This window comes from Fusarium odoratissimum (genome assembly GCF_000260195.1).
Source record: "Fusarium odoratissimum NRRL 54006 unplaced genomic scaffold supercont1.17, whole genome shotgun sequence".
NCBI lineage: Eukaryota > Fungi > Ascomycota > Sordariomycetes > Hypocreales > Nectriaceae > Fusarium > Fusarium odoratissimum.
Window position 1 is genome coordinate 335,003 of NW_022158703.1, and position 26,984 is coordinate 361,986.

Below are 26,984 nucleotides of genomic sequence, written 5' to 3' on the forward strand. Positions count from 1 at the left end.
ATTTGCCCCGAAGATAAGATGTGGTGTGTTACACCCAGAAACGCTTGGGGTTCGTCATTTGTGAGATGGATGAATCTAGATTCTTCATTGATCAGCGCTTTTTTGGTGTTTTTGACGATTGGTGCAGCGATTGGTTTTCACGTGCGTCAATCATTGATCGATGAGCGGATTGTACAGCGGCTCATTCGACGTCGCATAGCTTGAGGAATTGATTGGAAAATGTACGGAGCGGAATGCTACAACTTCATCTTTAAAGAAAGTAAGCCGTTGCAGTTTGCTAGTATAATTATCCCATTAGATAATCAGTCCTATTCAAGCCTATGATTCAATTACGACATAAAGTTTTATAATAAATGTAGAGAATTTTGATAAATGTATATTAAAATCCAGATAACTTTCACATGCTTCAGCACTTGTGTAAAAGAAGCTTTGGTAACAACCAGGACTTGTATTTACTCAGTTGAATACACTAAAGAAGAAGCCCACAATGTGCGAGCAGTACAAACAGATTATAGCATCTGAATCTGTCAGTCACATCATACATATAGCCAGCAGGGTCCTTTGATACTGAAACAAATCAATTCGCCCTACTAATACCATCCTGGATGTCGTCGATGTTTTACCCATGATACCACAAAGGTCACGACTCAAACATTCAGTTAGCGCCGCGTAGAATCCTCCAAGCGGAAGACGGGGATGCCAGTTGCCATAAGAAATTTCAGAGGCGAAACGGCACCATTTGCCGCGAAACGGTTATATAAGTTGCCATCGGCATCCTTCTCATCGGTTGTAAGCACCACAGGGTTCTTATTAGGGTCGCCAACAAGGAAGCAGGGAAGAAGGGTATTCCCCCAGAGGCCGTAGAAGTCGGCTCGGCTCACTTGTGTGATGGTTAGCTGTTGGGTACCTTGTATGGTTGATGGACTTGACTCACTGCTGCCAGCTTCATCAACTGCAAGGCCTCGGGCAAGAATTCTCTTCCAATGAGTGATAGGTGAGACTTCAGCATCGGAAGGATGCACACAGAGAATGTCGGCCTGGCACATAATTTCACACAACACATCATCAATATTGGAAACAGCGCCGGGGGTGGCGGCGTATTGCTGCGAACTGATCTGCCCAGTCGCCCACTACTTCCGTTAGTACAATCTTAACACTGGTTAACCATCAACAATGGCACTTTACCTGACGTAGATGCAACAGAGCGGGGCGTGTGTCGATATCGGCCTTGAGATTTACTAGTCCTGGCTTAGAGTCTACGTGGAGCGGTGGTACGGCGTTCGAGCGCAGGACTACCAAGAACCAGTACGCTAAAGAAAGATGTAGCTTCCAGTGACTTTCTGGGGAGAACTCACCCCTACGGGCAGCCCAATCAACATCCTGAGGGTCCCTCAATAGCTGGGTAACGGCGTTGATTTCGTCGCCAGGCCTGTAAATTCGGATGACAAGGCGATGGTGGCATCTCTCTGCATCGCCCGCAGGCATGACCGTGTTGTATCTTGCGGCTACCGCTCGTGCTCTCTGGTCCAGGCGATGGGCAAAAATATCTATCGACGCATGTGAGGGACCAGAACACAGAATCTGGCCGAGCTGAACCTGCATCGCCAGGGCTGCTGCAGCTCCGAAGGTTGTCTTTCCGGATCCTGGTGGCTGAGGAGATTTATGAGTATCAATCTGCGGTGGATGCGAAGGGAAATTAGGGACTTACGCCGATGATGAGACCAATGTTGAGCTCACGACCCATCAAATACTCGCGAAAGCGCTTTCTCTGATGGTACCCGGCCTCCTCGATGATGCACTGCATTAAGTAACGGTCATCATACAGTCTGTAACACATACTAGGCAGAGCGCCAATGCCCAAGCCGTTTGTCTCTCTGGATAGCACTTTGTAGAAGCCCGTACCGCGAAGAACGGCTCTATGCACATCCATCTGGAACATTACCCTATCGTACGTCTGCCTTTGGTCCGTATTGAGCATATGCGGTGCAATGAGATTTCCCGCACCGTCCAAAGCCATGCGCCACGCCTGTCGGTTTGTTGGGAGTGCGGATGGCGCAAACATACGCATGTTGTTGACCTTTTTTTCCACTTCTGCCATTCTTGAATCGAAAACGAGGGAGACGGAGTTCTAGTTCTGTGTTCCTTGTGTAAGAGCTTTATCGGCGGTTCGGCGGTTGGGATAGTGGCGGATGAGAATGCGCGGAACGGAGGCGGCGCGGACGCGTACGATAAGCTCGTGGTCCTGAATCGGATGTGTTCTCAGCTCGGGAGCCGAATTGTTGCTTCCTATGATCTTGCCCGTCCTACGAAGTGCAATCGTCAATTCATGTTCTGAGGCTCGTGAGAAACGTCAACTTACCAGAGAGCTGGCCCAGTATGTCCAGGAGTAGAGATATCATGAATCTTTACTTTAATAAGAGGATTGCCTGCAGTCAGCCGCAGCCATGCGAGATCATGGAGGTCTCTCCATGCCTTAGGCACAAGGACCACAAGGTGGACGGCATGGCCTTCTGAGATCACACGAATTGGTGTGGCAAAGTATGCAAGTAATCGTTCTTCGGCAATCTGTAGTCACATAAGGCCTTATTGACGTCGATCGGATGATGTATTACATACTAGTTCAGCTTCCCGGTGTACCCAGAGAGTGTCCTGGATAACGCTTTGGTTTATGGCCGTGATGTGCGCTTCGTCGTTGTCAAAGCTATCATGTTCATTAGTCCACGTGGTACTCCAAGTGAAACGGATTAACTGACGCATAACAAGGGGGGAAATCTCCGCCTTTCTTCTCGTCAACGAGGGCCTTCATTTCTTGAACGTCGGCTGGCTGGCATGGGTAGCCATATGTAAATAGCCCAGGGAGATTTTGGTCCCCCATGCTCTCCCCACCGATAGGGAGTTCGACGATGAAGGAGAAGGCGCGCTGGTGTAGCACCTCGAGAAACGACACACCGTTGATCCTCCCGTGGTAATTCACCCACCCTTGGAGTTTAGGGTCGGGAGAGTTGAAATACTCCTTTCTGTAGCCCTCGATCGTTGGATGGGAAGAATCGTCAAGTCTCACAATAAGGTAGGTGAAACCTTGCCAGTCTTGAACCTTGGGAAATCTGGTCTGAATCACTGCCGGGACTGGCAGGCGACTGCAGGAAATACTCCCGCGCGGAAACTTTACTGTGATGGTGAAGTCTGACGGAACAGGCTTGTCGCTGCTGGGATCGTCTGGAATCAAAGGTCAGATGTGCTATATCAGCTGTTCTTGAACTGTCTCTCTTACATGCATAGCACACACCCCTCCCCTCTTTTTCACTCGTGACCTGGCCAGGATCACGAGAAAAGGTCAGGGTGAACCCAAAGTAAGGATTCGCACAGGGAGGGGTGGCCGTTCCCACGCGTACTTCAACTTTGGTGCAAAGACCGAGACTAGGAGTGGCAGCGATGATGGGACCAGCTTCACCGAAACTTGAATGAAGTCAGAATTGAATTTCTTTTAAGGAGAAGAGGAACGAGACGAACAGCAAGGCACAGGGCTTCATGTTGGAGTCGTTTGACATCTTGACGAGTTGGCTGGTCTGCGCTGTTGTGAGTACGGAAGTAGTTGATGTTGATGGGGATGAAAGAAACTTACCAACTTGAAGAAGGAAGAGAACGATTTTATACGGTCGCTGGGCAGTGGTCTGTGTAAACAATGCCAGTGGAACAGACTGTAGTGGGGGCACATCGAGCATCGCCCCTACCAGTGGAAATTGACAGCAGTTATGGGTCTGGCATATAAACTATGGCAGATTTCTTTGAGGTCGACTTAATCATGGCTTATCAATCTAGGGACACTGATTCTACGATAATTCATCGACTCTCCAGGGACACTGTCAACAATCAATTATTTTTTTGGTGGCAGAATGAACCTCACATATGGTACGAGTTCATCACTGCACACAGGCATGTTCAGGTGTCGGTCATATTGGGACGAGTCGGCCGGCTCAACGAGTCAGTACAATGTCTACCTTTAGCACAGAGCACGCCGTATCAGGAACATCTACCCAAAATACAATACCTATCTTTAATAATTGGAAATCCGCTTTGGCGCAGTTGGCAGCGTGAACCGCGATATCTAGAGGTTCCCCCAGGGGAGCCTGCCTGACGCTGTAGAGTCCAAAGTTCGAGTCCTTGAAGCGGAATACTTATATTTTTGCGTTTTCTCACTCTACCCTGGATGGTATTGGCAGAGTTTTGCCAACCTCTCTTATGACTACGCCACCCTGTATTGTTATTATTAAACTCAACGGCTTTTAACCCCATGGAGTAATATATATAAATATAAGCACTATGTATTATAACCGGAATGTGCTTAAACTTTATTCAATCCTACCCTATGAAAAGCCACCCTCTTATTTAGGACATGCCTTCCCTGAGGCTGGTATACAAGGGCAGTTACCAAACACTTTTTCTATCATTCACATCCTCCTTGGTGTAGTGGTGCATACGCCGAGCTGCAGCGCCTCCGGGGGCTGTTTGAGATATCGGCGAGGGGCAGAGTTCAATTCCTGCAGGAGGAATTCCTTTTTTTGTCTTTGTCACTGAGAGCCCCCTGGTTGACGAAGATTGATTTGTAGTACCATAAGACGACATCTACTATGGAGTAGTGACATGGCGCTTTATGTCTTTGGTCACAGATAATCTAGTTTCTGGAAGAGGCTTATTTATGTAGATTATTAGAGTATTTATTCCTTTGCTGGTGTTTATGATCCTTCGGCTTGGTATGCGGATCGGTATTCAAGCAGTTAAGTCAAAGTGCTGTAACTCATCTCTGAGAATAAAAAAGCTGCCACTCATGCGCAATGGTAGGGCGCATCTCCAGAGGTGTTTAGATATTTTGAAATCAACTCTCTAGTAATTCGTTGCTCAATGCAGCGAGGCCACAAGTCTAAGTTGGGATATATCCTGCGGTTATACTAGCTATGCGAATGCCTATCCCCTGGCGCTGTGAGTATGTGGTGAGTAGTCCTTTGGGATGTCCTTGTTTAAGCATAAAATTCACCTCGCTTTCATCCATTTGTGAGAGTGTATCGAAAACCTGTCCCCAGGGGAGGCAAAAAACCCAAGACCTCTATCCTAAGTGATAATAAGACTTAGGTAAGTTTAGTAAACTTTGACAATCTTAGTGTATTTTAGGGTTAACTTAGACCAGTGAGTCCTTGCACCCTGATCAATGTCAGAAGTTCTTTTGCTCCGTCTGGCCCCGGAAGTATTTGCTCGTGGCAGTGCAGTTGAGCATATATTGTTCGAGTCTGGTCGGTGTGTGTTATCGCGAGCGGTCCAATCAGAGGCAGGATAGAGATGCAGAGTATGACCAAGCATCTTGGAAACATGTTGACGAATGGCCAAGAGCTCATGCTACGGTTCAATCAAGCACGATTGATAGGTGTGAACATCGCGGTAAGAGTGGAAAGTTGGGAATAAAATGGGCTGTCTTGCGACTCTGAGTAATAGGCAAATGAATACTATTCATGGTGACATAAAGTCAAGTTATGTTTGAACTGCTATGGCCCAGTACACACATGATCCGGTGTAGTCTACAGAGCATTACACAGTTCGCCGAGACCCATGTTGAGGGAGGGGCCGGATGCAAACTCCGGGTCTCACTTCGATCCCCTTGTTTGGGCTCACTGACACTTTGGAAGGTTACTAAATCCCTTTGAGTCGTGAAGAGAAATGCCTGAGATGCGTATTGTCAAACCTATGCAGATCGGTCGTCGGTAGGGGGTATATGCAGCGACATTGAGTGTGGTCGAAAGCCGTCGTGAGTGGGGCTATTGCAGATCATAGTGCGAGTTTTGACGTTTGGGCATGTCCCATTATGGACTCGGAGGTGCTCAATGTCTTGGGTGATTGGCAGTGCGCTTCATGCGACAGCCTGGACTACAGTCCGCCACTCTCTTGCTGCAGCGTGGAGTTCTCTCTACTCTCGGAAGCCGCACACAATGTGGGGGTTGGCAGTCTCCTATGACTTGACTTGACGACCAACTTGATCTTGGTCGGGGAGTTTTCAACTGGGAAGTTCGAGGACAAGGAAAGAACACATTTCGCTCGCTGTATCAGGGTGGACGAAGAATCAAGGCGCGTCTCCAAGTTGTGCGGGCTAGCTTTGTCTTGTTCAAAATGCACTTCAAGTAATTGTTCGAAGAATAGCTTCAATGGCCTTATCCGTGCCTGTATTTCGATTCTATCTGAGCAGGGAGGGCTACGTTCAGTGATCGCGGTCGTTTCGATCTGTGAACATGTTGCGGCGGGCGGAACAAGGAGAGCCGCTTCCCTGTTTGCAGTTTGATAGATTGCCAGCATCTGTGTGAACACATGTCGGTAGTCTCCCCCTACGTGTGTGTAAAGTGGCTTGTAATTCAGTACACTTGACTGGTGTCCCGTGCGCGATCTAGGGCTGTGTCGTAGAGTGTGCTTCGTTATGGGCTCGTGGCCAATCGCTGAAGCTTGCCTCATCTCGTGGCTGATTTGGTTGCCAGGGCTTTACCGCTCCATCAGACCAATAGACGCTGTAACTCGGTTGATGTCCATTTCCTTGATCAGATAATTCTCAGATAAGATGTCTGGAAGCCAAGGCTGACCGGCCAGCTTCTGAGCCCTCATCCAAACGGTGCATGGTGCGACCTGGTAACCTCCTGCCCTCCCTCTGCCACTCGCAGCTTTCCAGCTTGTTTATCCTCCAACGCAAAGCCCTAACCACTCGCTACACCTCGTTCTTCCCCGCACAAACCTCCTTCGTATCTCTTAATCTCTGAACGGGAGCCATCGTCCTCATTTATCACCATATCTTCACTCCACCAAGCCAGTTGTTCGCTGTGCACTCAGTATCATTATCAACCCTCTCGATCCCGCGTCGTCACTGCCTCAGTGCATGTGGGCTCTCGGCCGCTGACCTGAAGAGCAAGCACCACATCTCGCTCACAGTGAGGAGTCAGGCAATCTCCAGTATGTCGACCGACCCCGAGAATGGAGAAGCTTCAAGCTAACTGCAACCCAAGTACAAGCCGGCTGCCAAGGCCTCACTCTCCGCAAGCCTCCCCTCCCCTTTCATTTCCTCTCGATGCCCTTTGCACTTCACGCCTGTTACCTTGCGATCCATCATCAGATGTCCCAGCACTGAGCCCTGGCTATTGTGACCCTGCACCATGACAAGCCTCAATCAACTATCCCTGCTATGCCCTTCCCTTGCAAATGCCCACGCGAATCTCGCGACAAATGGATACATGTGGGAATTCCAGTTGTCGAGCGGACCTGGGGCAACACCTGCCATCAGGGTCTTCTCAACCGGCGCGGCTTCCAGGCGGCCTACAACCGAGTGGCCATTCCCGAGCTCCTCGAGTGTCTCAAGCAGGAGAATCACTCTGGCTCCGAAAATCGAGAGATCCTGCCATCCAGCTGCTCTCGAAAAAGCCAAGTCAAACAAGTGAGTTTGCCACTCTTCAATAATTAGCAACATCCTGACCTTTTCTTGTAGCAACGACATCCTCTTCACCAACCTCCGGTGCGAGATCATGAATACCATCGCCATGAAGATAATCATTTTTACCCCCCGTTTCTCAGGTTTCAGGTCTAGCCGATGGCCAGTCATCCACAGAGCCCATTTGATTTCTCTACGGGCCAGCAGTTTGGGCTCCCTCCTGTGGCTTCAAACAGCCTTGTTGCACAGAGGGATGTTGGGTTCGGCAACCCCAACGGCTTTGGTCGCTTCGACCCTCGCCGAAGTGCGGGCGGTCTCAGCCTTGGTAGCTCCATGATCAAGTCTCCAGCCCTCTTGAAAGACAGACCGGCTTGATCGAGGTAGGGCACTGGACGCAGGAATCAGCTGTCAGGTCTATCAACTCAAAACAACACTCTCAAAAACACACTTCAGGCAGCATACCAACTACCCACACAATAGCCCAGTGTCGGGATCAGGTTGAAAAGGGCGTGGTTAGGAATGGGGGCCCGCATCGAGCGTGGAATCGATGTTGGGCCGAATCGAGCGAAGCATCTAACGGTGCCTGCGGGCTAAAGGGTGTTTTCAAAGCTGGGGCAGGTTGGGTGATGGGAACTCGGCGTCGGATCAATCCATGTGTATTCTCAGGCTATTTACAGCGAGATTACCAAGATGAAAGGCCAGGCCACCGAGTACATGACGAGCGTGGTGATTATAAGCTCTAAGCCACAGGTCTCAACTGCAAATAACACATCTAGCTCACAATGATGAGTACATGACGAGTCCGTTCCCATGCATGGAGCCTTTTATGATGCGATCCAGAGAAACAAGTAAGCGTGATGTTTCTACAAGTGATACGATGTTTCTGGCAGATACGTAGAGAAAGAAAAACGCGTAGTATCCCTGTGAGTCATGGAGATTGAGGCCTCTTGTGAGTTTGGCTGTCGGATGGTTGCTAGGATTTGGGAGCCTGGGGCGTCGCATGAATCACTCTCATCTCCTTACCGTCAAGATTCATCTTCCGCTTAAACTCCATTTCCAGCAGACATTCCACCGAATCACTGTAGGCACAATCTAATTTCGCCCAAAAGGCTGTTTCATCTCACTGACGCATGGTGACAACGGTAGTTAAAGCCAATACATCCCTTTCCTCACTTATATTTGCACAACAATCCGTCCCTTGAACGCCGCATCCTCATAAATCTCAATAATATCAGGAATCTTCTCAAACGGCAACACTGTCAAATGCGACCTCACGCCCGCCTCCTCCACGACCTTCATCATCCTCTCCGTCGCCGCTCTCCCCGCCACGTAACTCCCCTTTATTGTCAACTCTCGAAACACAATCGGCGCCGCGTCGAACTGCCATGGATTCTGAGGAAGACCCAGTATTCCCAGCGTGCCTTTGATCCTCAGAATACTGAGCGCCCAGCGATTCGCTTCTAACGATGGGGTGCAGACAACCGCTGCTGCGACGCCCTCGCCGTCTGTGAAGTCATAGATGGCTTTTGATGCCGCTGCAGTGTCGGAAGAGTCCACAACAAGGTCAGGCTTCAGTGCTGAGTTCTCCACGTCTGATGCTAACTGTCGACCAGCTTCTCTGCTATCCACCGCAACGACCTTGAACCCGAGCGCTTTTGCGAACTGCACACCCAAGTGCCCGAGTCCACCAATACCCACGATCGCTATTGTGTCCCCTCTGCTCACTCCCGCTGTGGCGCCCTCAAGACTTCCCCATACTGTTGCTCCCGCACAAGTGAGCGGGGCCGCTTGCTCAAACGAGATCGAGTCCGGCAGTTTCACGGTTGTCTCCGGGTCAGCAGACGCATACTCCGCAAACCCTCCATCGTGCAAGAAGCCAGCTGTTTCTCGGTTATCACAGAATCTGGGATCAAGCTCTTCGCCTCTCCTTTGCGTCAAGCGACATCCTACACATGAGCTGCAAGCATGCTTGAAGTTGAGGACGCCAACACGATCGCCGACTTTGAGATCGCCTTGGTAGTTGCTACTCAATTTGGCAACAACTCCAGCTATCTCATGAGATGGTATGAGGCCGATTGGCGCTGGTCTCTCGAACTCGCCTTGCAATGCTTGCAGGTCTGAGTGGCAAAATCCAGCCGCGTGAACCCGCACGAGAATGTCTGTGTCTCGGATGGAGGGCAGTGGACGCTCCCCCAAGGCATACGGTTTGTTATACTGGGAATTGTTAGCGCCCATTCGTTCCGACTAATTCTTTGTAGTCATGCTCACCTCCGCGATATACGCCGCTCTCATTTGAGACGGTAATGCAGTGCTGGACGCCATCGCGACTGCTTCTCTACGTTTCACAAAGTTCCCCGGTGTCAATCTCGAAAATCAATAACAGGCCTCTCTACTGTTACAAATCCGCAGAACCGATTGCCGTGTTATCTCCCGGCCTGGGCTCTGTCGCCACACTACGTTATCCGTCATGGCATGGTGTTGAAGTACCCCAACAGGGATCTTGGGGTAAGTCTCCAGCCATGGTCAAGGTACTCCAACAGCTTGAGTGGACCACGAAACGGGTTGAGATTAAGAACAATATCCTGAGAAATGGCGGGGTTACTTTATCTATGTTGATAAACTGATAAGTTTACCTCTAGGTTGGGATTGTCTTGGCTAGTACGTTTCGACACCTCACGCCATTCCGCCTCGATCGACGCCGCAACCATGTCTGTTTTCTTCAAAGAGATTCTACCGTATGTTGACTCTTGAGCCGAATCATTACAGGGTATGAACAAAAACTAATAATTGTTTGCAGTGGTAACCCTGTTCAAGCAGGCGACGTCGAGGCCCTACTCGACCCCATCAATCTCACCATCCGCCCCGAGGAATCATCAGAATACCAACTCCTCCTCGCAGCTGTTCATGACTGCGCAGAACGTGTCTCCAATCTCCCCGACTATCAGCCCGTCCCGGATATCGAAAGATTCCCCCGTCAAAACATCCATCTTCCCGAAGAACACGAGCAAAGCTATGGTCATGCCTGGGCGCATCGTTTCATCATCGAAGGCGACAAGTCTTCGCGCTCTGCATTGGCGGGGAAGTCTGTTTGTCTGAAAGACTGTATCGCTGTAGCTGGTGTGCCGCAGTTCTTTGGAAGCGATGCGTTTCCCGCTTGGACACCGTCAACTGATGCCACTGTTGTCACGAGAGTCCTTGAAGCAGGGGCTGTGATTACGGGAACAGCGACATGTGAAAACTTCTGCAACTCGACATCATCTTTCACAAGCGCCCAAGGAACGATCGATAACCCGCGCAAAGAGGGATATTCCGCTGGTGGTAGTACCTCTGGAGGCGCAGCTCTTGTCACGGGCGGTCTGGCCGATATAGCAATTGGTACAGATCAAGGAGGCAGTATCCGTGTACCAGCCTCGCTATGCGGTTGCGTCGGGTTCAAGCCAACGCATGGACTTGTCCCATATACGGGTATCACGAGTGGCGATCAGATTGATGATCATGCCGGACCCCTCGCCCGGACAGTTGACGAAGTTGCTGCTTGCTTGGACGTCATTGCAGGATACGACGGCATCGACGACCGATCACTTGGTGCACCATCAGCAGGATCTTTTGACTTCTTGGGCTCATTGGCCGGTGCATCCGTCAAGAGCCTCCGAATCGGCGTTCTGAAAGAAGGCTACGACAATGATCTGGTACAACCAGGTGTAAAGCAAACCTTTTTCGACACGATAAACCGACTCAAATCTCTCGGCGCTACTGTCGAAGAGGTTTCGATTCCCCTTCATAAAGAAGGCCCTTCAATATGGACCATCCAGCAACGCATATCCGGCTCGGCAGGCATCCTGGGCCAAGCTAATGGCCGCCGAGGTCTTTACCTGACAGAGTTCGAGCAAGCCCGTCTTCCATGGACATCTTCTGAATTTGAGAAGCTCTTTCCTTCCACCAAGAACACTGTCATCAACGGCATCTATCTTTCACGCAATTTCCCCGGTCTCTATGCAAAGACAGTCAACATCGGTCGGCAAATACGCGATGCATACGAAGCAAAGTTCAAAGAATACGACGTCATCATCATGCCAACAACACCCTTCGTCGCACCGCGTCACGGCTCACGAGAGTCTGTGCTCAAGTCATTCGAGCCGAGCATCGGGATGACGAACAACACTGCCATCTTCAACGTCACGGGTAATCCTGCTCTGTCGCTCCCTGTTGGTTGGTCAAAGGCTGTTGATGATGAGAGTGTTTTGTTGCCGGTTGGATTACAGATCGTTGGTGGCCTCTGGCAAGAGAAAAAGGTTCTGAGCGTTGCGAAAGCGCTAGAGAGTAGTTTTGACTGGGAGCAGGGGGGAAAGTCTACAGTTGAAGAGACGGAGGATGTGCTGAACGAGGTCCGACGCGTCAGAGAATCTTCACATCTGTAGAGGTCGGTGTTTGGCGCCTGTAGAAGGAACATCACTATATTGCTATGCAGATTACCTTTGATCATTTGCCGCGCGTGCTTGTTGAATGCTTTACGTGACAAGTTACGGGATTTCGCCTAGACCTTCAGAATCTCATCTCGTCTTAGTCTAAAGCTGCTAATATCTCTTCGTAATTTTCTCCAACTTTTGCAATATCGTCGAAACCTCTACATACCCATCCCCGATCAAGTTGGCCGTTCTCCAGGATGATATGTGATTAACGCGATACCGTGTTATCTCTGCCCTATTCTGTTAGTTGATTATCTGCCCGCGATGACACCCCAAAGATAACGCTATCAGACGCTACTCCAAGCCTGCCCCACCCACGACTCCATGATAAACGATGCACTACCCCATTCGCCCCCTCCGTCACGATTCCACTCCAACTCTTGGAGTCATTGCTGCAGAATGGGTGACAACATCGGGACATACGACACTCCAAACAAGCGACAAAGAGTGGGTTACAATGGGGCTGGAGTCAATCTACGCATGTGTCCACATTGCGGGCGCACCTTCAAACGAACGGAGCATCTCGAGAGACACGTCAGAACACGTGAGTCTTGTGATCTGATTGAAGATAGGGTAGCTGATTTGATGTAGATACCAAAGAGAAGCCGTTTTTGTGCCATTGCGGGGCGTCATTTGCAAGACGCGACCTGCTCACGCGTCATCAACGGCTAGCCGAGCATGAGGGCGACGTCCCATCGCCTGAACCTGCCCAAGGTAATGTGACTGTCGTACAACAAGGGAATGATAGCATCGGTGATCCAGACTTGGCTGCAGCTGTGTCACTCTCCGGCCTAAGTGTTGACCCATGGTTCTGTGCAAGAACACAGCAGCCGATGCAGCTTCCTGTTGCTGTTCCTCAGACAGTGAATGAACAAGTGCAACATCAACCGAGTGCAGACGATGGTCAATTCGTTCCCAACTTTCTGTCACCACAGATGCTTGACAGCGGTCAGTACTGTCAGTCCCATCTATTTCTCGATCAACACAGCTGACTTAGAAAAGGCGTCGACTTTGACACCCACTTTCGCGAGTTCACCAGTTTCCTCGACGGCGTTGGACTCTCGGCTGAGTGGAGCCCTTTCTTCGGCGACCCTGACAGGCATGAGGAACCCATCGATCCCGGGCTTACGCAAGACGATAATGAAGAGACCTCTCCCCGGCAAGGAGCTCCAACCCGAGCTGGGACCCCTTTCAGCTCATGGCTTCCTTCTGCACCTACGGGTAATCGGATATCCAATTATGTCTCTGACACCGACAGTAAGTCTTGGCTTCAGACCTTGATAGACGTGATCATTCACACGGACAGATCCAAGGGCTATTGACCCTGAAACACGACCGTTCAAAGTCACCGAAGAGCAAAGATCGAAACTCAAAGCATCTATCCTTGACCACTCGCATCTCCTGGACCCAGCCTTTTGTGTCCCATCGAGGCACGCTCTCACGCGTTATGTGACCTCTTTCTTTGGCGGCTTTCATACCCATATGCCGTTCATTCACATACCAACATGGCAGATCAACGATCACTCACCTGAGTTGATCTTCGGCATCGCCGCCATCGGAGCGCAGTACTGTTTCGAGTCGAGAGCCTCAGAGAGATTGTTCTTCGCTGGAAAGGCTCTACTGATGGAGAGACTGAGAAGGGACGCAGACTCATTTGGTGTGTCCTCAGTTCCTATACCGCATGCCGTGCCACATAATGGTCGTCGGAGGGATGCTGGAAACGATGCAGCGGTCGAAACTATCAGAGCTTTGATCACGCTCATGGGCTTCGCAACATGGGAACCCAAAGCATCAATGGTCCAGGAGTCCTTCGCATTGCAGGGCATTCTCACTCAGGTCCTTCGAAACTCTGGCCTTGAGGACGTCGATGAGCCCGCATTGCCAACACCATCAGATCAACCAAGCGACGGCAACTCACTCTGGCACGAATGGAAGACGTGGATCAAGCAAGAGTCGAACAGGCGCTCAAAGCTCATCGGCTTTTCCTTCCTTCATACCCACAGTATCGCTTACAACGTCTATCCAACACTCCGTAGTAACGAGATTGGTCTCCGACTACCATGCTCTACAAAGGAGTGGAAAGCGCCAACTTCAGCCTTGTGGCGTACTGCAACAAAAGAGATCCAAGAGCCACAGTTGTTCTTCCGAGAAGCGTTGTCATTGCTGCTTAAGAACAAGAATGACACAGCGCCACTATTGCCAATTCCTACGCCACTAGGCAATTATGTCCTGCTCCATGGCCTACTTCAGAGAATACACATCGTACGAGATCTGAGCCTTCCGGTGACCAGCAGCTCGGCTGTCCTTCCGAGCGAAGAGGTTGAGAAACTCGAACGAGGTTTGCGCTCGTGGACTTCGTGCTGGCAACAAGCCCCAGAGTCAACCCTCGACCCGAACAACGAGAACGGACCGATCCCTTTTACTTCCAGCTCTCTTCTGTCATTAGCATATGTGCGCATATATCTGCACTTGGGTCCATACAGACAACTCGAGACACGGGATCCGCAATGTATCGCCAATGCCATCGCAGGCAGCCCCGATATCGAGAGGAGTGACGGCGTGATTGCCGCACTCCTCTACTCGGCTCACATGATTGGAATCCCGGTCCGCTTGGGCGTTGACCGTGTTGCAAGAAGTCAAGCCTTCTTCTGGAGTGTGAGGCACTCGCTCTCTGGTCTGGACTGCGCTGTACTATTGAGCAAATGGCTGTCAAAACTTGGGGAAACACTTGCCGAACACCCGCTGAGTGGTAAGTCTGCTTTTGATTGAAAGCCCGAATACTTGGTCCTAACAGATATCTCAGATAGCGAAGACAGGATCTTGCACTGGGTCAGATGCATCGTCGAGGAGGCATACACGGTCGTCGACTTTGATCAAGGCGCTGACACGGATAACCCAACTCTTCTGGACTTCCGAGATCCAAGCAACCTATGCCTGGCAGTTTTGAAGATATGGGCACATTTCTTCAAGAGTAACACCCAATGGCCTTTCATCAACATCATAGGTGTTGGGTTGGAAAAGTATCGGGAAATACTTGTTCACAAGAACATCGGCTGATGTCTTCACCTGACAACATAGGCTCTAGAAACGCTTTATTCATGACTACCAATAATACCCTACTTCTGTTCCTGAGCCTTGGGCATAACAGCTCCCTTTGGGGGCTTATTCTTCTTCTTGAACTCATCACACATCTGCTCCATCGTCACCCACTCAACACCTTCATGCTTGTTGATGTACTCAATCAACCTGTCTACTGTCAGCTTGAACTTCACCTGGAAGACTTTGTCGTTTACCTCTCGTGCATCAGCAGAGCATGCGGCCGACCGGAAACATCCGGATGAACTGTAAGAGGAAACACGCAGATCTCATCGGGATCATCGGCGTATTCGCGGTAGAAATAGTCAAAGTGGTCTCGCCACAGATCTTCAACATCTCGAGAGTTGACCCAGCCGTGGCTGTTGGGGGCGTCTTTGATGAACATCATGGGAGGAAGGCTATCAAAGTATCAGGGTCAGTCACAGTCGCATTCTAAAATACTACATGAACATACTGTGATAAACGTTAGCTGTCAAATCTCGTATTAATTACTGGAAAGACTCACCTCATCTAAATACCAGTTTGCTGGGATCTCAACAAGTCCTGTATCCTGCCCCTTTACCAATGGCTTCATCCAAGTCTCAGCCTTTTGCTTATAGTCGATCTTGGTCCAGCTATCATTAGTGCGTAGCCAGTACATATGGCAATCGTCATGAGACATTGAGTGATCATACTCGATGCCATAGCTCAGCATCAGATCGACGCCCTCCTTACTAGTCTCCCACCAAGGGGCGACGCTTCCGCGAGGAGGCTTGCCGCAGAACTCTGTAAGCATCTTGTGAGTCTTTTCCAAGACATCACGTTGTTGCTCTAGTGTCATGTCGGAAGGATTCTCATGAGAGTAACCTATCGGATCGTCGTTAGTTGCAGGGGTTAATGCTAGATAGTCATATCACGAACCATGGAGCCCTATTTCATGCCCAGCATCACGGACCATTGCGCATTCTTCGGGGAAAGTCTCGAGACTGTGCCCGGGGATGAACCATGTCGCCTTGATGTTGTACTTGTCGAACAGCTTCAACATTCGGCGAGTTCCATGTGTTCCTGCGAACAAGCCACGGGAGATATCGCTGGGTGAGTCTTCACCTCCATAGGAGCCGAGCCATCCAGCGACGGCGTCAACATCAACACCGTACGAGCATAGAATACGCTTAGGCATGGTGGCGTTTGTTTTGGTGACAATGGAAAGGAGTGGGGATCGGTTCAGGACTTGAACACGATATGCAGTGTAATAGTGATGTGAAAAACCTCTAGGAAGTCAAGGGTTCAGATAGCTGTGGCTAGAAATACGTCAAGATTCTAGAATCTGGACCCTCAAGAATCACGCATGCGGCAGTCTCCCCGCGTCTCCAACCCAAAGATTCGCCAATACCGATAACTAATAGAGGGGTAATGACGCTTATCAGCCACTACTCTATCATGGGGTATCATTCACCCCAGAACTAATCTCACGCTAGTCTCCAACTCCAACGCTATGCTCCAACTCTCTTATCACTCTACGAGTCAGGATCTTCCCCAGAGTTTTACGGGGGCTGTTTTTACCCCAGACCTTATCATTGGACTTTGATGAAGCATCCACAAGGAGACATTGCTGGGTTCTTGATAAAGTTGAGCTTGGCGAGGACTGCCGGTGTTGATCGACAAGTGATAATAGACAGGTCGATCCCACCGTTTTTGAGTCCTGCATCATCAATCTTGTTTCTTCATCAATCTCTTATGAAAATTACTTCGACCAATATGAGTTCTTCTGAAGGAGAGAAAGGCGAGAAGCAGTCTGGTGGTATGCTCAGCAATGGAAGCATTGAGCTTGGAAGACAGGAAGGAGTTGATGATGGAGAGGTCTTTCAGAAAATTCCTGGAAAGGTTGACTTCCGCACTGTCGGGTGGATTCAGGCCTCTGTCATCTTTCTGAAGGGTAAGTGGTTCTAACATGTCTTTGAATCTCAAGCTAACTCTTCAAGTCATTTTCGCAACTGGCGTCCTTACAATCCCGAGTGCCATGTTCGTCCTTGGTGCTCTCCCTGGCGCCATTAATGTCCTTGGGTGGCAAGGTCTCAACACCTACTGTGCCATTGTCCAAGGAAACTTCCGAAACAGACACGCTGGCTGCCACAGTATCGCCGATATGGCGAATGTAGTTGGCGGCACTTGGCTAAAGGGTAAGAAAGCCTGACTGTATTATATGCACAAAGACTAATAGTCACCGTTTCAGAGGTCGTTGGAGTTTTGTTCCTCGTCACATATGCGATTGTGGGCGCGTCAGGAATCTTCGGTACCTCTGTTGCGCTTAACGTTCTTAGCAACCATGCTATCTGTACCAATTGGTTCATGTTAGTGGCGACCATTGCTGTTCTTATTCTTGCTAGTGTCCGCAAGTTTGAGAACATTGCTTGGCTCACCTGGGCTGGTTTTTTGACAGTTTACGTCGCTGTTTTCATCGTCGTGTAAGTCTCTCACATCCCTTATTCTTTTTTTCCCTCTGACATTTCTTAGCGTCGGCGTTACAACCCTCGATCGACCAGCTGCTGCTCCTCAAACCGGAGACTACGACTTCGGCTACCATGTTATCGGCCATCCCACTTTTGTTGCGGCCATCACGTCAGTCTCTACAATCTTCTGCAGTGGTGCTGGAACTTCCGCCTTTCTGCCAGTCATCTCTGAGATGCGCCGACCTCGAGACTACAACAAGGCCGTCTACCTCTGCATGGGTATCGTCACTGCTTCATACCTCACTTTCTCGCTTGTCGTCTACAAGTATTGCGGTCAATGGGTTGCTTCGCCATCTCTAGGAAGTGCAGGCCCAACCATCAAGAAGGTCGCTTATGGCATTGGCCTCACTGGTCTCCTTGTCAGTGCCTGTCTGTATGTCCACGTCGCAGCTAAGTACCTCTTCGTTCGACTCCTTCGACACTCAGAGCACTTCCAGAAGAACACCGTGGTCCACTGGGCAGTTTGGCTGGGATGCACTACTGCCATGTCGGCTGTTTCGTTCCTCCTCGCTTCTGGAATCCCCATCTTCAACTACCTCCTGGCTCTCGCAGGAAGTCTAACCTTTTCACCTCTCGCACTCGGTCTGCCTGGATATCTTTGGGTGTACGATCACCAGCACTATCGAAAGGGAAAGATGTGGCAGGTTATTGTTTACTATCTGAACTGGTTGATGATTGCGCTTTCTGTGTTCTTGACTATTGGTGGAACTTATGGTGTTATTCAAAACATCATCGATGCTTATTCACAGGGACTTATTGGAGGAGCCTTCAGTTGTGAGAACAATGATAGGTAGATTCTTATGACTCAAGCCTAGTATACAGTTTTAAATTCAAGCTTATTAGCCCATTGCCCCCCCATTTCCATGGCAGAAGTATTTCAATATTGCTGGAATAGAGCAAACGGTGATTACAGGTGCCCTTTGGGCAATCCGCCTATCGCACCAAGCGTGGCAATACACAGGATGACTGGAGGGCAGGGGACAAGCCGCTGGAGATGGTCTGATCTAATGTTCGTTAGGCCCCAGATGCATTCGGTAGTCTTGGTGTAGGGGCGGCAGGTTCTTTATATTAGTCAGTAGAGTATTATTCTCGGTAGGGGCCTGACTTCTGAGCTAACCATTGGAGCCTATCTTCCGTCTAATATGGAACTTTCAGGCTTCGCGGTCTCTCAAAGAGATGCCAAATGATATCATACTCTGTTCGTTTATCCAATATGTAATTGCTATCGTTTGTGAAGCCTCCAGTGTGATAGCACGTGCATTTATGCTGTTGAATCCCAATACCTCTTATTTCATAAATCATGTATCTAGTTCCTCCAACGCCAAACTCTATTGTGAAGATCACAATCCCAAATTCCGACTCGTTGCGCTTTGTTCGCTCGCGCTGCAAGCGTCTGGATTCGCCAGTTCGTGGGAAACGCGTATATGAGTTACCAACTCGATCTCGTCATCTCTAACGCCCCATTTCGCATACGACGATGGCGGGGCTTGTCCTTTATGTGTGCCTGTCTTGGATGTTTGTCCTACTCCGATCCGTGTGTGGTTGCCGTAGCCGCTGAGCTGGTGTGAAGACGAGCGATTTGTAGACTTTTTCGACCGTACGATGAATGTTCGAAGGCCCGGGAGACAAACGACTATAACGGCGGTACTCATTTCGGCGAGAGATAAGGTATCTATGCACTAGGTCAGCTTGTGCATGTGAAAGAGGGCTTTGGTGTCAGAACGTACTGCCGGCTTCGTCTTCGAGCTCAAAATCGGTCACATTGTACGCGATGAACCGGGAAAGGCTGACTATCAATGTGATGGTTCCCAAGGAAAAGACGCCAATGAGACCAATCTTTTGTTCTTTTCGCAATCTCAAGTGCTTCAGCAGGAAGAATGGATAGATAAATACTGAGCCCATATTAGAAACGTAAAAGTAAACGAGGCATTCGAAACATACTTAGCAAATCCGTCGAAAAGTTGAGAGCCCACTGGATACAGAAGGAAGGATATGAGTTCCACGCTGACTTTAGCTGATTCTCGATAGACCTGATGATGCCAGTCAGTTCATGAGCTTTGGCAAGACTACAATTGGACTAACCAATTATCGGAGAATGGCAGGCATATGAGAGTGTTCGTAAGAACCGATGCAAGCAGAGCGCAACCGAGATAAATCGAGATTCCGAGTAATGCTCTTCTCAAGGTTTCCAGAACCCTGGGAATTAAAGTCCAGTAGAAGAGAACAATGGATATCTTGGGAAAGTAAATCCCAGTATCAAAGAAGTACTCAGCTACCAGTACAGTCTATAAGAAAGTTTATCAGCATCATGATTTCCCATTCACAGTCGCTGTGTCGTCATACTTTCAAGTACTCAACCGAGTTAACTACGAGTTCTGCTCCGACCGCGGGGTTATCGATGAGGATTTGGAGCGCGAGTGTTGAGCAGATGAACCATCCTAAGCTGAAGACCCATCCTAGCCATGCAAAGATATCGGACAGGTTGAGTAAGTTCTGCTTAAGGAGGTAATGCGCCCAGGTTCGTAGAACAAGGACAGCTAATGCCAAAACAAGCAGTACTGCTTGTATAGCCTACGCAAGTTCAGTTAGTACCAAGGAATGTTAACCTAAGTAATCTGAGTAGTATGTGTTCGACAAACCTACAATAGAAGTATTGATATTCATTGATGCTTGGCTGGCGGCCACAGCCTCGGTTCTACCGCCGAACAGAGATGCGACAGGAAGGGGACATGGGTAAATGAAGAAGGAAAATTCCGCTGGCGGACGGCAGCACATTTAGCTTTTAACTTTTCACTGAAACCAACCACTAGACTTTAGAGTTTAAAGCTTGGCTTAGCTAGAACTCGGCACTATTCTCGATGGGGTTGTACATGTCTGAGCGCTTTGATGGCGTGGCACATGCTTGCTCGGAGTGATCCGATAACAGCATTCGACAAGTCCCTCCTCTGAAATAGACCTCGGCTGCATACCTGTCAAAGTATTGTACCGCAACAGAAGATAAATCTGGTAATTGGTACCTATAGCTTTGACAAGAGCCTTGAAAGGAGTCTGTCCGTAAGATGTACAACGTATCGATAGCCATTGCATACCAAAACGTCAAATCCGAGTGGGACCGTAGATTTCGGCCCGCTTGCTGATCCTGACGGATCGACTTGGCGCCAATGCCAGGAAGATGAACATGGATTCTTGAAACAGCATGTGCGATTTGTGGTGAGAAGAACTGCAAGTGTGGCGCGCTTGAACTGCTGTGCATAACTGGCTGGAACAGCAGTACGACACGGCATTGATCAGCGCATACATGCCTACTGTACCTCCTCTGCAAATCCGGACGTGGCTTGGATTGTGTGTGGACGTACAGGCGAAGGAGGCAATCAATTCAAGCACGCCGTAATCTCAATGTGGTTAGGATGCGCTTGATAAGCTCCGTGTCCCCCTATCTCGCAAGCCATCATCTCTTTTCAGCTAGAAGCACCAACCAACCACCTTCTGAGATAGGCAACAGGTTCCAGTGGCTGACGGACGCACATGCAACCATAAACTTGCGCTACCAAAATTTTTATAGCGCCAGGGGCAAAAGCTCCTGAGAAATGACTCAATGCCATAAATGTCTTAGGTCGACATCAGGAGGGCCAATTCCGCGGCTTTGCTAATTGAAAGTGTCTATCAGAAGGGCAATTTGCGGCTGAGACATGTGGCTGAAAGTTTCTATCGCTCGCTCGTGACAACTTCGTTAAATCTGGAGGACGGTGATGATGAATCCATATACGCGGTCGTCACAAGAGAACAAGTGATGGTTATACCTCCACTCTTTCAAACTTGTATAGACCAAACTTTCTGCTTCCAGCCCCTCCAAAGCTGTCAACTATGCACTCTTGCTTTCCAAGTCCGTCACTATAAAGCAATCGCCAAGATATGCGCTACGCATGATGACCCCGTCAATGATATCGTCACAGTCGACAATCTGTGGTGGCATTTTTCCGTGAGATCGTAACAATTGGGTTGTATTTCGACAAATCTAAGTATCTCGCTTTACACTTGTTGTGTTTAAACCTCCTCCCCAGCCTTGATCTTCTCATACGCTCGCTTCACCTCAGGCAACGCCTGGACACGATCCAACCACGCCTTCACCTTTGGATAATCATTCAAACTCAAACCAGCATACTCATACTGTCTCATCCAAGGCTCAAAGTGAAAGTCAACGACATTCGGCCTATCCCCGGCCAAGACCCAGTCTCCACCGTGTTTCTTCAGCTGCTCCTCCAAAACTCCAAAGCATCGATAGGCCTGGGCTTGATATCTCTCATATGCATTCTCATTCTTGACGTTGTTATAATGACGAAACCAATTACACTGACCTACTAGTTGTTAGTTTCGACGTGTTGCCTAGATATATCTCGTAGAGAGATAGTAGCGAGGGTTCTTGGAAAGTTAGCTTACCTAAGAATGGCCCAAGAGTGCTAACAAGGAAGCTGGTCCACGCGTCGACATCAGCTCGTCCTTGTTCACCAGCTTCCTGTCGTGCACCAAACTTGTTCTCGGTATCATAGACGCGGAGGATGTAGTTCATGCATGCAAGAGATTCCCAGCTGGTTACATTCGTATTGGGATCTTCCAAAGCTGGAACGCGGCCATTGGGGTTGATCTTGAGGAAGCGTTCACCCTTGACACCATTGGGTGCATCTCCAAACTGCCAGAGCTTGACGGCGTATGGGATGTTGAGAGCCTCAAGGAGGATGGCCACCTTGAAAGGGTTGGGGCCGGTGGTATGGGCGTGTAGGATGAGGGGCTTGATAGAAGACATGTTGAATATTGGATGTTCTGAGATTTGAGACCCTGTAACTTTCTTACATAGAGCGATTCGTTGATATGGCTGCTGATTGCCAGGGTGCTGGGTACAAACTTATTTACTTGTTGAAGGGAGCACGAAGTCTAGAAGCTACTGCTGGTGGAGATGATTTGAAATCACGTCTCAAACTACGTTATGAGGTTTCACTGGTGCTATCCCGACCCATCTCGTCAACGCCGACGAAGAATTGGTAGCGATGATTGGTGGACTGCAACATCATGACATAGGTAGTGGAGATGAATGGGGTCGCTACGACCAAAATGGAGTTGGAGGCCAATACATAAGGTATCTACTTTCGGTCTGCAAACCATTACTTCATGAAATGCCCAGGGACTCAAAGACATTGCCAAAGCTAACATGAATTGCCCCAAAAAGCTGGTCGGACCAGAGCGACAAAGGACAAAAAGATGGTACAAGTGGAATCTAACCACTGAAGTTGGACGAACAGGGAATCGAACCCTGGACCACTCCCAGATTATTCTGATGAATCATGCTAAGGGAGTATTATACCACTAAACCATTCGCCCGAACGATTTCTGATTGGTTGAGGGATTGCTTCGTTGTTGGAGAATATAATTGAACCTCGAACAGTTCATTGAAAGAGAATTCTATTACAGCGACAGCTACAACTAATTAATGACATATCCACCATCAACCATCATCGCAGATCCCTGTACAAAGCTAGCCTTACTACTGGCAAGAAACAATATGCAATCAGCCACTTCCTGCGGGCTACCCATTCGTCCCATCGGAGCGATGTTGATTGCGGGACTCAAGACATCAGCTTGAGGTCGGGTCATCGCTGTGTCAATGAGACCAGGACAAACGGCGTTGACACGAATCAGATCTTTGGAGTACTACACAAGTCAGTAACTTTACCAAATATTATGACGGCGAGGAACATACATCAATAGCATCGCATCTTGTCATGCTAATTACGGCTGCTTTACTACCGCAGTAGGCCGCTATCATTGACAAGTATTAGCACAAAACTCCGACATGAGCTTATATATTCTCACTTACGTGCTGCTGGCCGACCAACCACTCCCAATTGTGAGGCGATATTGACAATGCTTCCTCGAACACCAGGTCTTCCATCATGCGTAGGGAGAGGGTCTTGCTTGAGCATACATTTAATAGCAGCGCGAGAGGATAGCCAACATCCGCGGTAGTTGACATTATTGATCATATCGAATTCCTCAACGGAAGACTCATGAGACCTCTTGTTGTTGCTCAACACGCCTATGATACGATCAGTCGTTGACAAGCCACTCTTCAATATCAACACAACTCTTACCAGCACCATTGACAACATAGTCTACTCTGCCGAATGCTTTGATAGTTTCACTATATAGGTTCTCAATGTCTTCCTCTTTGGAGATATCTGTTGGTACAGCGAGGACCTGGACATCCCGGAAGGTCTCTTTAATGGCCAATTCTGTGTCGTCGAGCTTTTTTGCATCACGGTCAACTATAACAATTTTCTTACATCCTTCTCGTGCAAAGGATAAAGCTGTCTCGCGTCCGATACCTTACAACGAGTTAGCTGAATACGACAAAGGTTACAGGGTCCTTACCCGAGGCAGCCCCAGTCACGAGTGCAACGCCGTTGAAGATCGACATATTTGTTAGTCAACTGTGAGAGTACGTTAATAGCAGGTTAGAAAAGCTCTAGATTGGACTTGGGGGGACTCTGAACGTGGTGATACCGGCGTAGTTCTTATCTCATAGTTACAGAGTAACGTACGTGCTGTGATGCCGCTGACGCTAAGCTCCAACGTTATCGTTATCGATGTTATCTTATCTCTCGAGTGGAGTTACTCCAACCTGTGGGGTGAGTTGGAGTCGCCCTCCAAGACCCTCCATCAATCGCCCCAGTGCAGGGTAGGGGCATTGTCATGAGCATGTTCGGTTTCAACACGCTTTACATCAATCACCAGAATCTGTCAACTCGATGGGCTTCTCACGTATTATTCTCTGAAGTCTGAATCTCGAAATAGTTGTATTGACTAGATGGGTTGGACGTTGGCTGGAAAGATAAGTGATCGGAAGGAAAAATATGTCACGCTGACTAAGAACTTTCACAAATAACTTAACGGTGCACTGCCTGTTGGTTTTAAATGAGACCTCAATTAACTACTCTTATATAGATAACTTTTATGCTTATAATTCTTGTGTAAAACTCAATTCTACAAGAGAGTCCATCAACGAATGGTAGCAACATTATGTCGTTTTGCAGTCTCGTCTGACACTCAGACTTGCTTCTCAGTTCATGTTCAAGAAAACCCAGGGATGCTCAGGCGAGCGACAAGATCAGCCTCATCTAAAGATCATGTCCTGATGTCAATCGCTTATCAAAGACCGTTATCTGACAGCTCGGTAAAGAGATATTGACGGGTCCCGTGTCACACCACTGCACATTCATTTTGACAGGAGACTCCACCGTAGCCAAGACGCAGTGAGGCGGAAACGAGCCATATCCCCATTTTCGCCTGCGAGATCGGCTTTATCACGGAATTCAATTTCGAGAATCGTGCCTAATTTTATGGCTGTACATACCTAGAATCTTAGGAGTCTCCTTGGGATACGCGGCGTGTACCTCGTTAAGATGGAGCTTTACCTGTCAATTAACGCGACGCGTAGCGAATTAGTGCGCAAACAATAGGGCGCCCAAAGGATTGTGAGACAAACATTGTGCCAAGCCATCTTGACAAGTCCATCATCTGAAGAGAGCGAATTAGAAGCATGGCATTCCCACCTGATTCGCATCCACAAACTGCCGTCTTCCTTCTTCTACGCCCGACTCACTTCGATCGGCTCCGACATAGCGCACGATCGGCTCCAGACCCCGCTAGCCATTTCCTGTCTCTCTTGAATCCGGGGAAAGGTCCAAAGGAGGCCAAAACAAGTAAGATCATCCATTCCCCCACATTTGAAGTCTCAAAGCCGTTACATTAAGGAAAGAAGACGAATTGAAACGATGTATTTTGATGCATGAAAAGTGAGATTTGAACTTGCGGCTGCATTGCGGAACTCGTGATGCGGATCCCCCATGTCGGATGGTGGGGCAGTGAACTGACTTGATCGTACGTGAACTTAAACCTGGGAGTTATATAAAGAGGCTGCTGATCGCCGTCTCTTGACGAAAGGAAAAGAGAAATTTAGAGATTATGAAACTACCAGTAACTTCATTGACAAAACTTTTTAACCAACGATTCCGTGGGCCTGTATCCAGGAACATCAATCGGTCTTTCTACGCTACGATGAGAGCTGCGAGGTATTACGGTATCAAGGACATTCGTGTCGAGCAGGTCCCTGAGCCTCTAGTGCAGCCCGGACAAGTCAAGGCCAGTACCTCTCACTAAGACACACTCAGATATAGATGCTAATAGAAACAGGTTGCTCCTAAATTTGTTGGAATCTGCGGCACAGGCAAGGAGAGCAGTCTGAAGCCCAGCCAAATGCTAACAGGTACCAGATCTGCACGAATATCTTGGAGGACCAAACTTTTGCCCAACCAAGCCTCACCCTCTCACATCAGAAAGTATTCCTGTAACACTTGGCCATGAATTCTCAGGAATCATCTCCGAAGTTGGCCCTGGCGTAACCGGCTTCGAAGTAGGTCAGCCCTGCGCAGTTCAGCCAACCCTCTTCTGCGGCCACTGCGCTGCATGCCACACCAGCGCCGAGAACGTCTGCCATACCGGTGGATTCCTCGGCCTCTCTGGCGGTGGCGGCGGTCTTTCCGAGTCAGTCTGTGTGAACGCGACGCACGTCTTTGCGCTTCCAAAAGACCTGCCCCTCGAGATCGGAGCACTTGTCGAGCCGCTTTCTGTAGCGTGGCATGCTATGTCTGCGGCGCCGGAAATCAACGAGAAGTCCAAGGTTGCAATTTTGGGCGGTGGGCCGATCGGTCTGGCGATGATTTTGTGCTTGAAGGCCAAGGGCGTTAGTGAGATTATTGTTTCCGAAGTTGCCGCCTCGAGACAGGAGTTTGCGAGGCAGTTTGGTGCCACCAAGGTTGTGAACCCGATCAAAGTGGACCTCAACGAGATCGTTCTTGGCTTGACTGGTGGTTTGGGTGCTGATGTTGTTTTCGATTGCGCCGGTGTACCAGCGAGGTGAGTTTTCTTTCACCAGACTCTGTGAAGATACTGACAGTGAATAGTGTCAAGGGTGCTTGTGAAGTCGTCAGAACAAGAGGCACTGTAGTAAACATCGCAATCTGGGAGAAGGAGATACCTTTCAACCCTAATTGGCTGACCTTCAAGGAGAGTGCCTACAAATCTGTCTTGGGGTACCAACGGGAAGACTTCCAAGCGGTCATCGATAACCTCGCTTCTGGTGCAATTAAGCCTAGCCAGATGATCACCAGAAAGATCAAGATGGAGAATATTGTCGAGGATGGTATCAATGCGTTGATAACGGACAAGGATAACCAAGTCAAGATCCTGGTGGAAATCAACGACAAATGAACCAACATGAAGGAAATAAGTAAGAAGGAGTTTGTGGAGTTCTACTAGAGCGTGTTGAGAGATAGTGAATCGTCCTACTAGTGATAGTGATAGTGTTTGTATGTTCAGCCTTATTGAGTACATGTTCTGTGTCCTTACATGTGTACCAGAAACTCACCTCTA

The 26,984-nt window shown here is 49.0% G+C and overlaps 12 protein-coding genes, 1 non-coding gene and 2 pseudogenes across 18 annotated transcripts; 7 read left to right on the forward strand and 8 right to left on the reverse strand.

The window, feature by feature from the left end:
• Positions 1-659: 659 nt before the first annotated feature.
• On the reverse strand, positions 660-2,068 carry FOIG_10060 (uncharacterized protein; the record flags this gene model as incomplete). The annotated part of the gene is made up of 4 exons (XM_031210351.1): positions 660-880; positions 935-1,130; positions 1,186-1,650; positions 1,709-2,068. 4 exons carry the CDS (start codon positions 2,066-2,068, stop codon positions 660-662), a joined length of 1,242 nt encoding a protein of 413 aa, XP_031059829.1.
• Positions 2,069-2,128: 60 nt separating this feature from the next.
• FOIG_10061 (uncharacterized protein) lies at positions 2,129-3,548 on the reverse strand (the record flags this gene model as incomplete). The annotated part of the gene is made up of 6 exons (XM_031210352.1): positions 2,129-2,303; positions 2,360-2,565; positions 2,617-2,701; positions 2,754-3,216; positions 3,272-3,456; positions 3,511-3,548. The coding sequence occupies 6 exons, from the start codon at positions 3,546-3,548 to the stop codon at positions 2,129-2,131; spliced, it is 1,152 nt and encodes a 383-aa protein (XP_031059830.1).
• A 520-nt stretch (positions 3,549-4,068) lies between these two features.
• On the forward strand, positions 4,069-4,172 carry FOIG_10062 (annotated as a pseudogene). The gene has a single exon. The product of its transcript is annotated as a tRNA-OTHER (tRNA).
• Positions 4,173-4,453: 281 nt separating this feature from the next.
• Positions 4,454-4,550, forward strand: FOIG_10063 (annotated as a pseudogene). Its single transcript has one exon. The product of its transcript is annotated as a tRNA-OTHER (tRNA).
• A 2,657-nt stretch (positions 4,551-7,207) lies between these two features.
• On the forward strand, positions 7,208-7,825 carry FOIG_10064 (uncharacterized protein; the record flags this gene model as incomplete). Its single annotated transcript, XM_031210353.1, has 3 exons — positions 7,208-7,456; positions 7,508-7,534; positions 7,628-7,825. The coding sequence occupies 3 exons, from the start codon at positions 7,208-7,210 to the stop codon at positions 7,823-7,825; spliced, it is 474 nt and encodes a 157-aa protein (XP_031059831.1).
• Positions 7,826-8,585: 760 nt separating this feature from the next.
• On the reverse strand, positions 8,586-9,873 carry FOIG_10065 (uncharacterized protein). The gene is made up of 2 exons (XM_031210354.1): positions 9,719-9,873; positions 8,586-9,664 (listed from the first exon to the last, which is right to left on the reverse strand). The coding sequence occupies exons 1-2, from the start codon at positions 9,770-9,772 to the stop codon at positions 8,624-8,626; spliced, it is 1,095 nt and encodes a 364-aa protein (XP_031059832.1). The 5' UTR covers positions 9,773-9,873; the 3' UTR covers positions 8,586-8,623.
• A 227-nt stretch (positions 9,874-10,100) lies between these two features.
• On the forward strand, positions 10,101-11,928 carry FOIG_10066 (amidase). Its single transcript, XM_031210355.1, has 2 exons — positions 10,101-10,185; positions 10,248-11,928. The coding sequence occupies exons 1-2, from the start codon at positions 10,157-10,159 to the stop codon at positions 11,866-11,868; spliced, it is 1,650 nt and encodes a 549-aa protein (XP_031059833.1). The 5' UTR covers positions 10,101-10,156; the 3' UTR covers positions 11,869-11,928.
• A 372-nt stretch (positions 11,929-12,300) lies between these two features.
• FOIG_10067 (uncharacterized protein) lies at positions 12,301-15,686 on the forward strand. 2 transcript variants are annotated; one of them, XM_031210356.1, is made up of 5 exons: positions 12,301-12,460; positions 12,508-12,864; positions 12,919-13,173; positions 13,223-14,665; positions 14,720-15,686. In XM_031210356.1, exons 1-5 carry the CDS (start codon positions 12,316-12,318, stop codon positions 14,971-14,973), a joined length of 2,454 nt encoding a protein of 817 aa, XP_031059834.1. In that variant the 5' UTR covers positions 12,301-12,315; the 3' UTR covers positions 14,974-15,686. The 2 variants fall into 2 exon arrangements, with proteins under 2 accessions (XP_031059834.1, XP_031059835.1); XM_031210357.1 differs by having other exon boundaries at positions 12,301-12,864; positions 14,720-15,665.
• On the reverse strand, positions 14,992-16,355 carry FOIG_10068 (uncharacterized protein). The gene is made up of 5 exons (XM_031210358.1): positions 15,913-16,355; positions 15,518-15,858; positions 15,477-15,481; positions 15,210-15,410; positions 14,992-15,162 (listed from the first exon to the last, which is right to left on the reverse strand). Exons 1-5 carry the CDS (start codon positions 16,169-16,171, stop codon positions 15,033-15,035), a joined length of 936 nt encoding a protein of 311 aa, XP_031059836.1. The 5' UTR covers positions 16,172-16,355; the 3' UTR covers positions 14,992-15,032.
• Positions 16,356-16,570: 215 nt separating this feature from the next.
• FOIG_10069 (uncharacterized protein) lies at positions 16,571-18,371 on the forward strand. The gene is made up of 4 exons (XM_031210359.1): positions 16,571-16,927; positions 16,974-17,171; positions 17,225-17,456; positions 17,506-18,371. Exons 1-4 carry the CDS (start codon positions 16,579-16,581, stop codon positions 18,293-18,295), a joined length of 1,569 nt encoding a protein of 522 aa, XP_031059837.1. The 5' UTR covers positions 16,571-16,578; the 3' UTR covers positions 18,296-18,371.
• Positions 18,372-18,403: 32 nt separating this feature from the next.
• On the reverse strand, positions 18,404-20,241 carry FOIG_10070 (uncharacterized protein). Its single transcript, XM_031210360.1, has 6 exons — positions 20,145-20,241; positions 19,845-20,072; positions 19,584-19,786; positions 19,443-19,531; positions 19,229-19,393; positions 18,404-19,173 (listed from the first exon to the last, which is right to left on the reverse strand). The coding sequence occupies exons 1-6, from the start codon at positions 20,163-20,165 to the stop codon at positions 18,842-18,844; spliced, it is 1,038 nt and encodes a 345-aa protein (XP_031059838.1). The 5' UTR covers positions 20,166-20,241; the 3' UTR covers positions 18,404-18,841.
• A 1,247-nt stretch (positions 20,242-21,488) lies between these two features.
• On the reverse strand, positions 21,489-22,362 carry FOIG_10071 (uncharacterized protein). Its single transcript, XM_031210361.1, has 2 exons — positions 21,939-22,362; positions 21,489-21,856 (listed from the first exon to the last, which is right to left on the reverse strand). The coding sequence occupies exons 1-2, from the start codon at positions 22,300-22,302 to the stop codon at positions 21,546-21,548; spliced, it is 675 nt and encodes a 224-aa protein (XP_031059839.1). The 5' UTR covers positions 22,303-22,362; the 3' UTR covers positions 21,489-21,545.
• Positions 22,363-22,784: 422 nt separating this feature from the next.
• Positions 22,785-22,874, reverse strand: FOIG_10072. The gene has a single exon. It is a non-coding gene; the product is annotated as a tRNA-Ala (tRNA).
• Positions 22,875-22,938: 64 nt separating this feature from the next.
• Positions 22,939-24,069, reverse strand: FOIG_10073 (3-oxoacyl-[acyl-carrier protein] reductase). The gene is made up of 5 exons (XM_031210362.1): positions 23,925-24,069; positions 23,645-23,878; positions 23,371-23,589; positions 23,254-23,312; positions 22,939-23,204 (listed from the first exon to the last, which is right to left on the reverse strand). Exons 1-5 carry the CDS (start codon positions 23,968-23,970, stop codon positions 22,977-22,979), a joined length of 786 nt encoding a protein of 261 aa, XP_031059840.1. The 5' UTR covers positions 23,971-24,069; the 3' UTR covers positions 22,939-22,976.
• Positions 24,070-25,182: 1,113 nt separating this feature from the next.
• On the forward strand, positions 25,183-26,948 carry FOIG_10074 (uncharacterized protein). Of its 3 annotated transcripts, XM_031210363.1 has the most exons (6): positions 25,183-25,255; positions 25,315-25,433; positions 25,497-25,694; positions 25,746-25,779; positions 25,826-26,468; positions 26,516-26,863. In XM_031210363.1, exons 3-6 carry the CDS (start codon positions 25,518-25,520, stop codon positions 26,820-26,822), a joined length of 1,161 nt encoding a protein of 386 aa, XP_031059841.1. In that variant the 5' UTR covers positions 25,183-25,255; positions 25,315-25,433; positions 25,497-25,517; the 3' UTR covers positions 26,823-26,863. The 3 variants fall into 3 exon arrangements, with proteins under 3 accessions (XP_031059841.1, XP_031059842.1, XP_031059843.1); XM_031210364.1 differs by lacking the exons at positions 25,183-25,255; positions 25,315-25,433 and having other exon boundaries at positions 25,445-25,694; positions 26,516-26,948; XM_031210365.1 differs by lacking the exons at positions 25,183-25,255; positions 25,315-25,433 and having other exon boundaries at positions 25,445-25,694; positions 25,826-26,948.
• Positions 26,949-26,984: the final 36 nt, after the last annotated feature.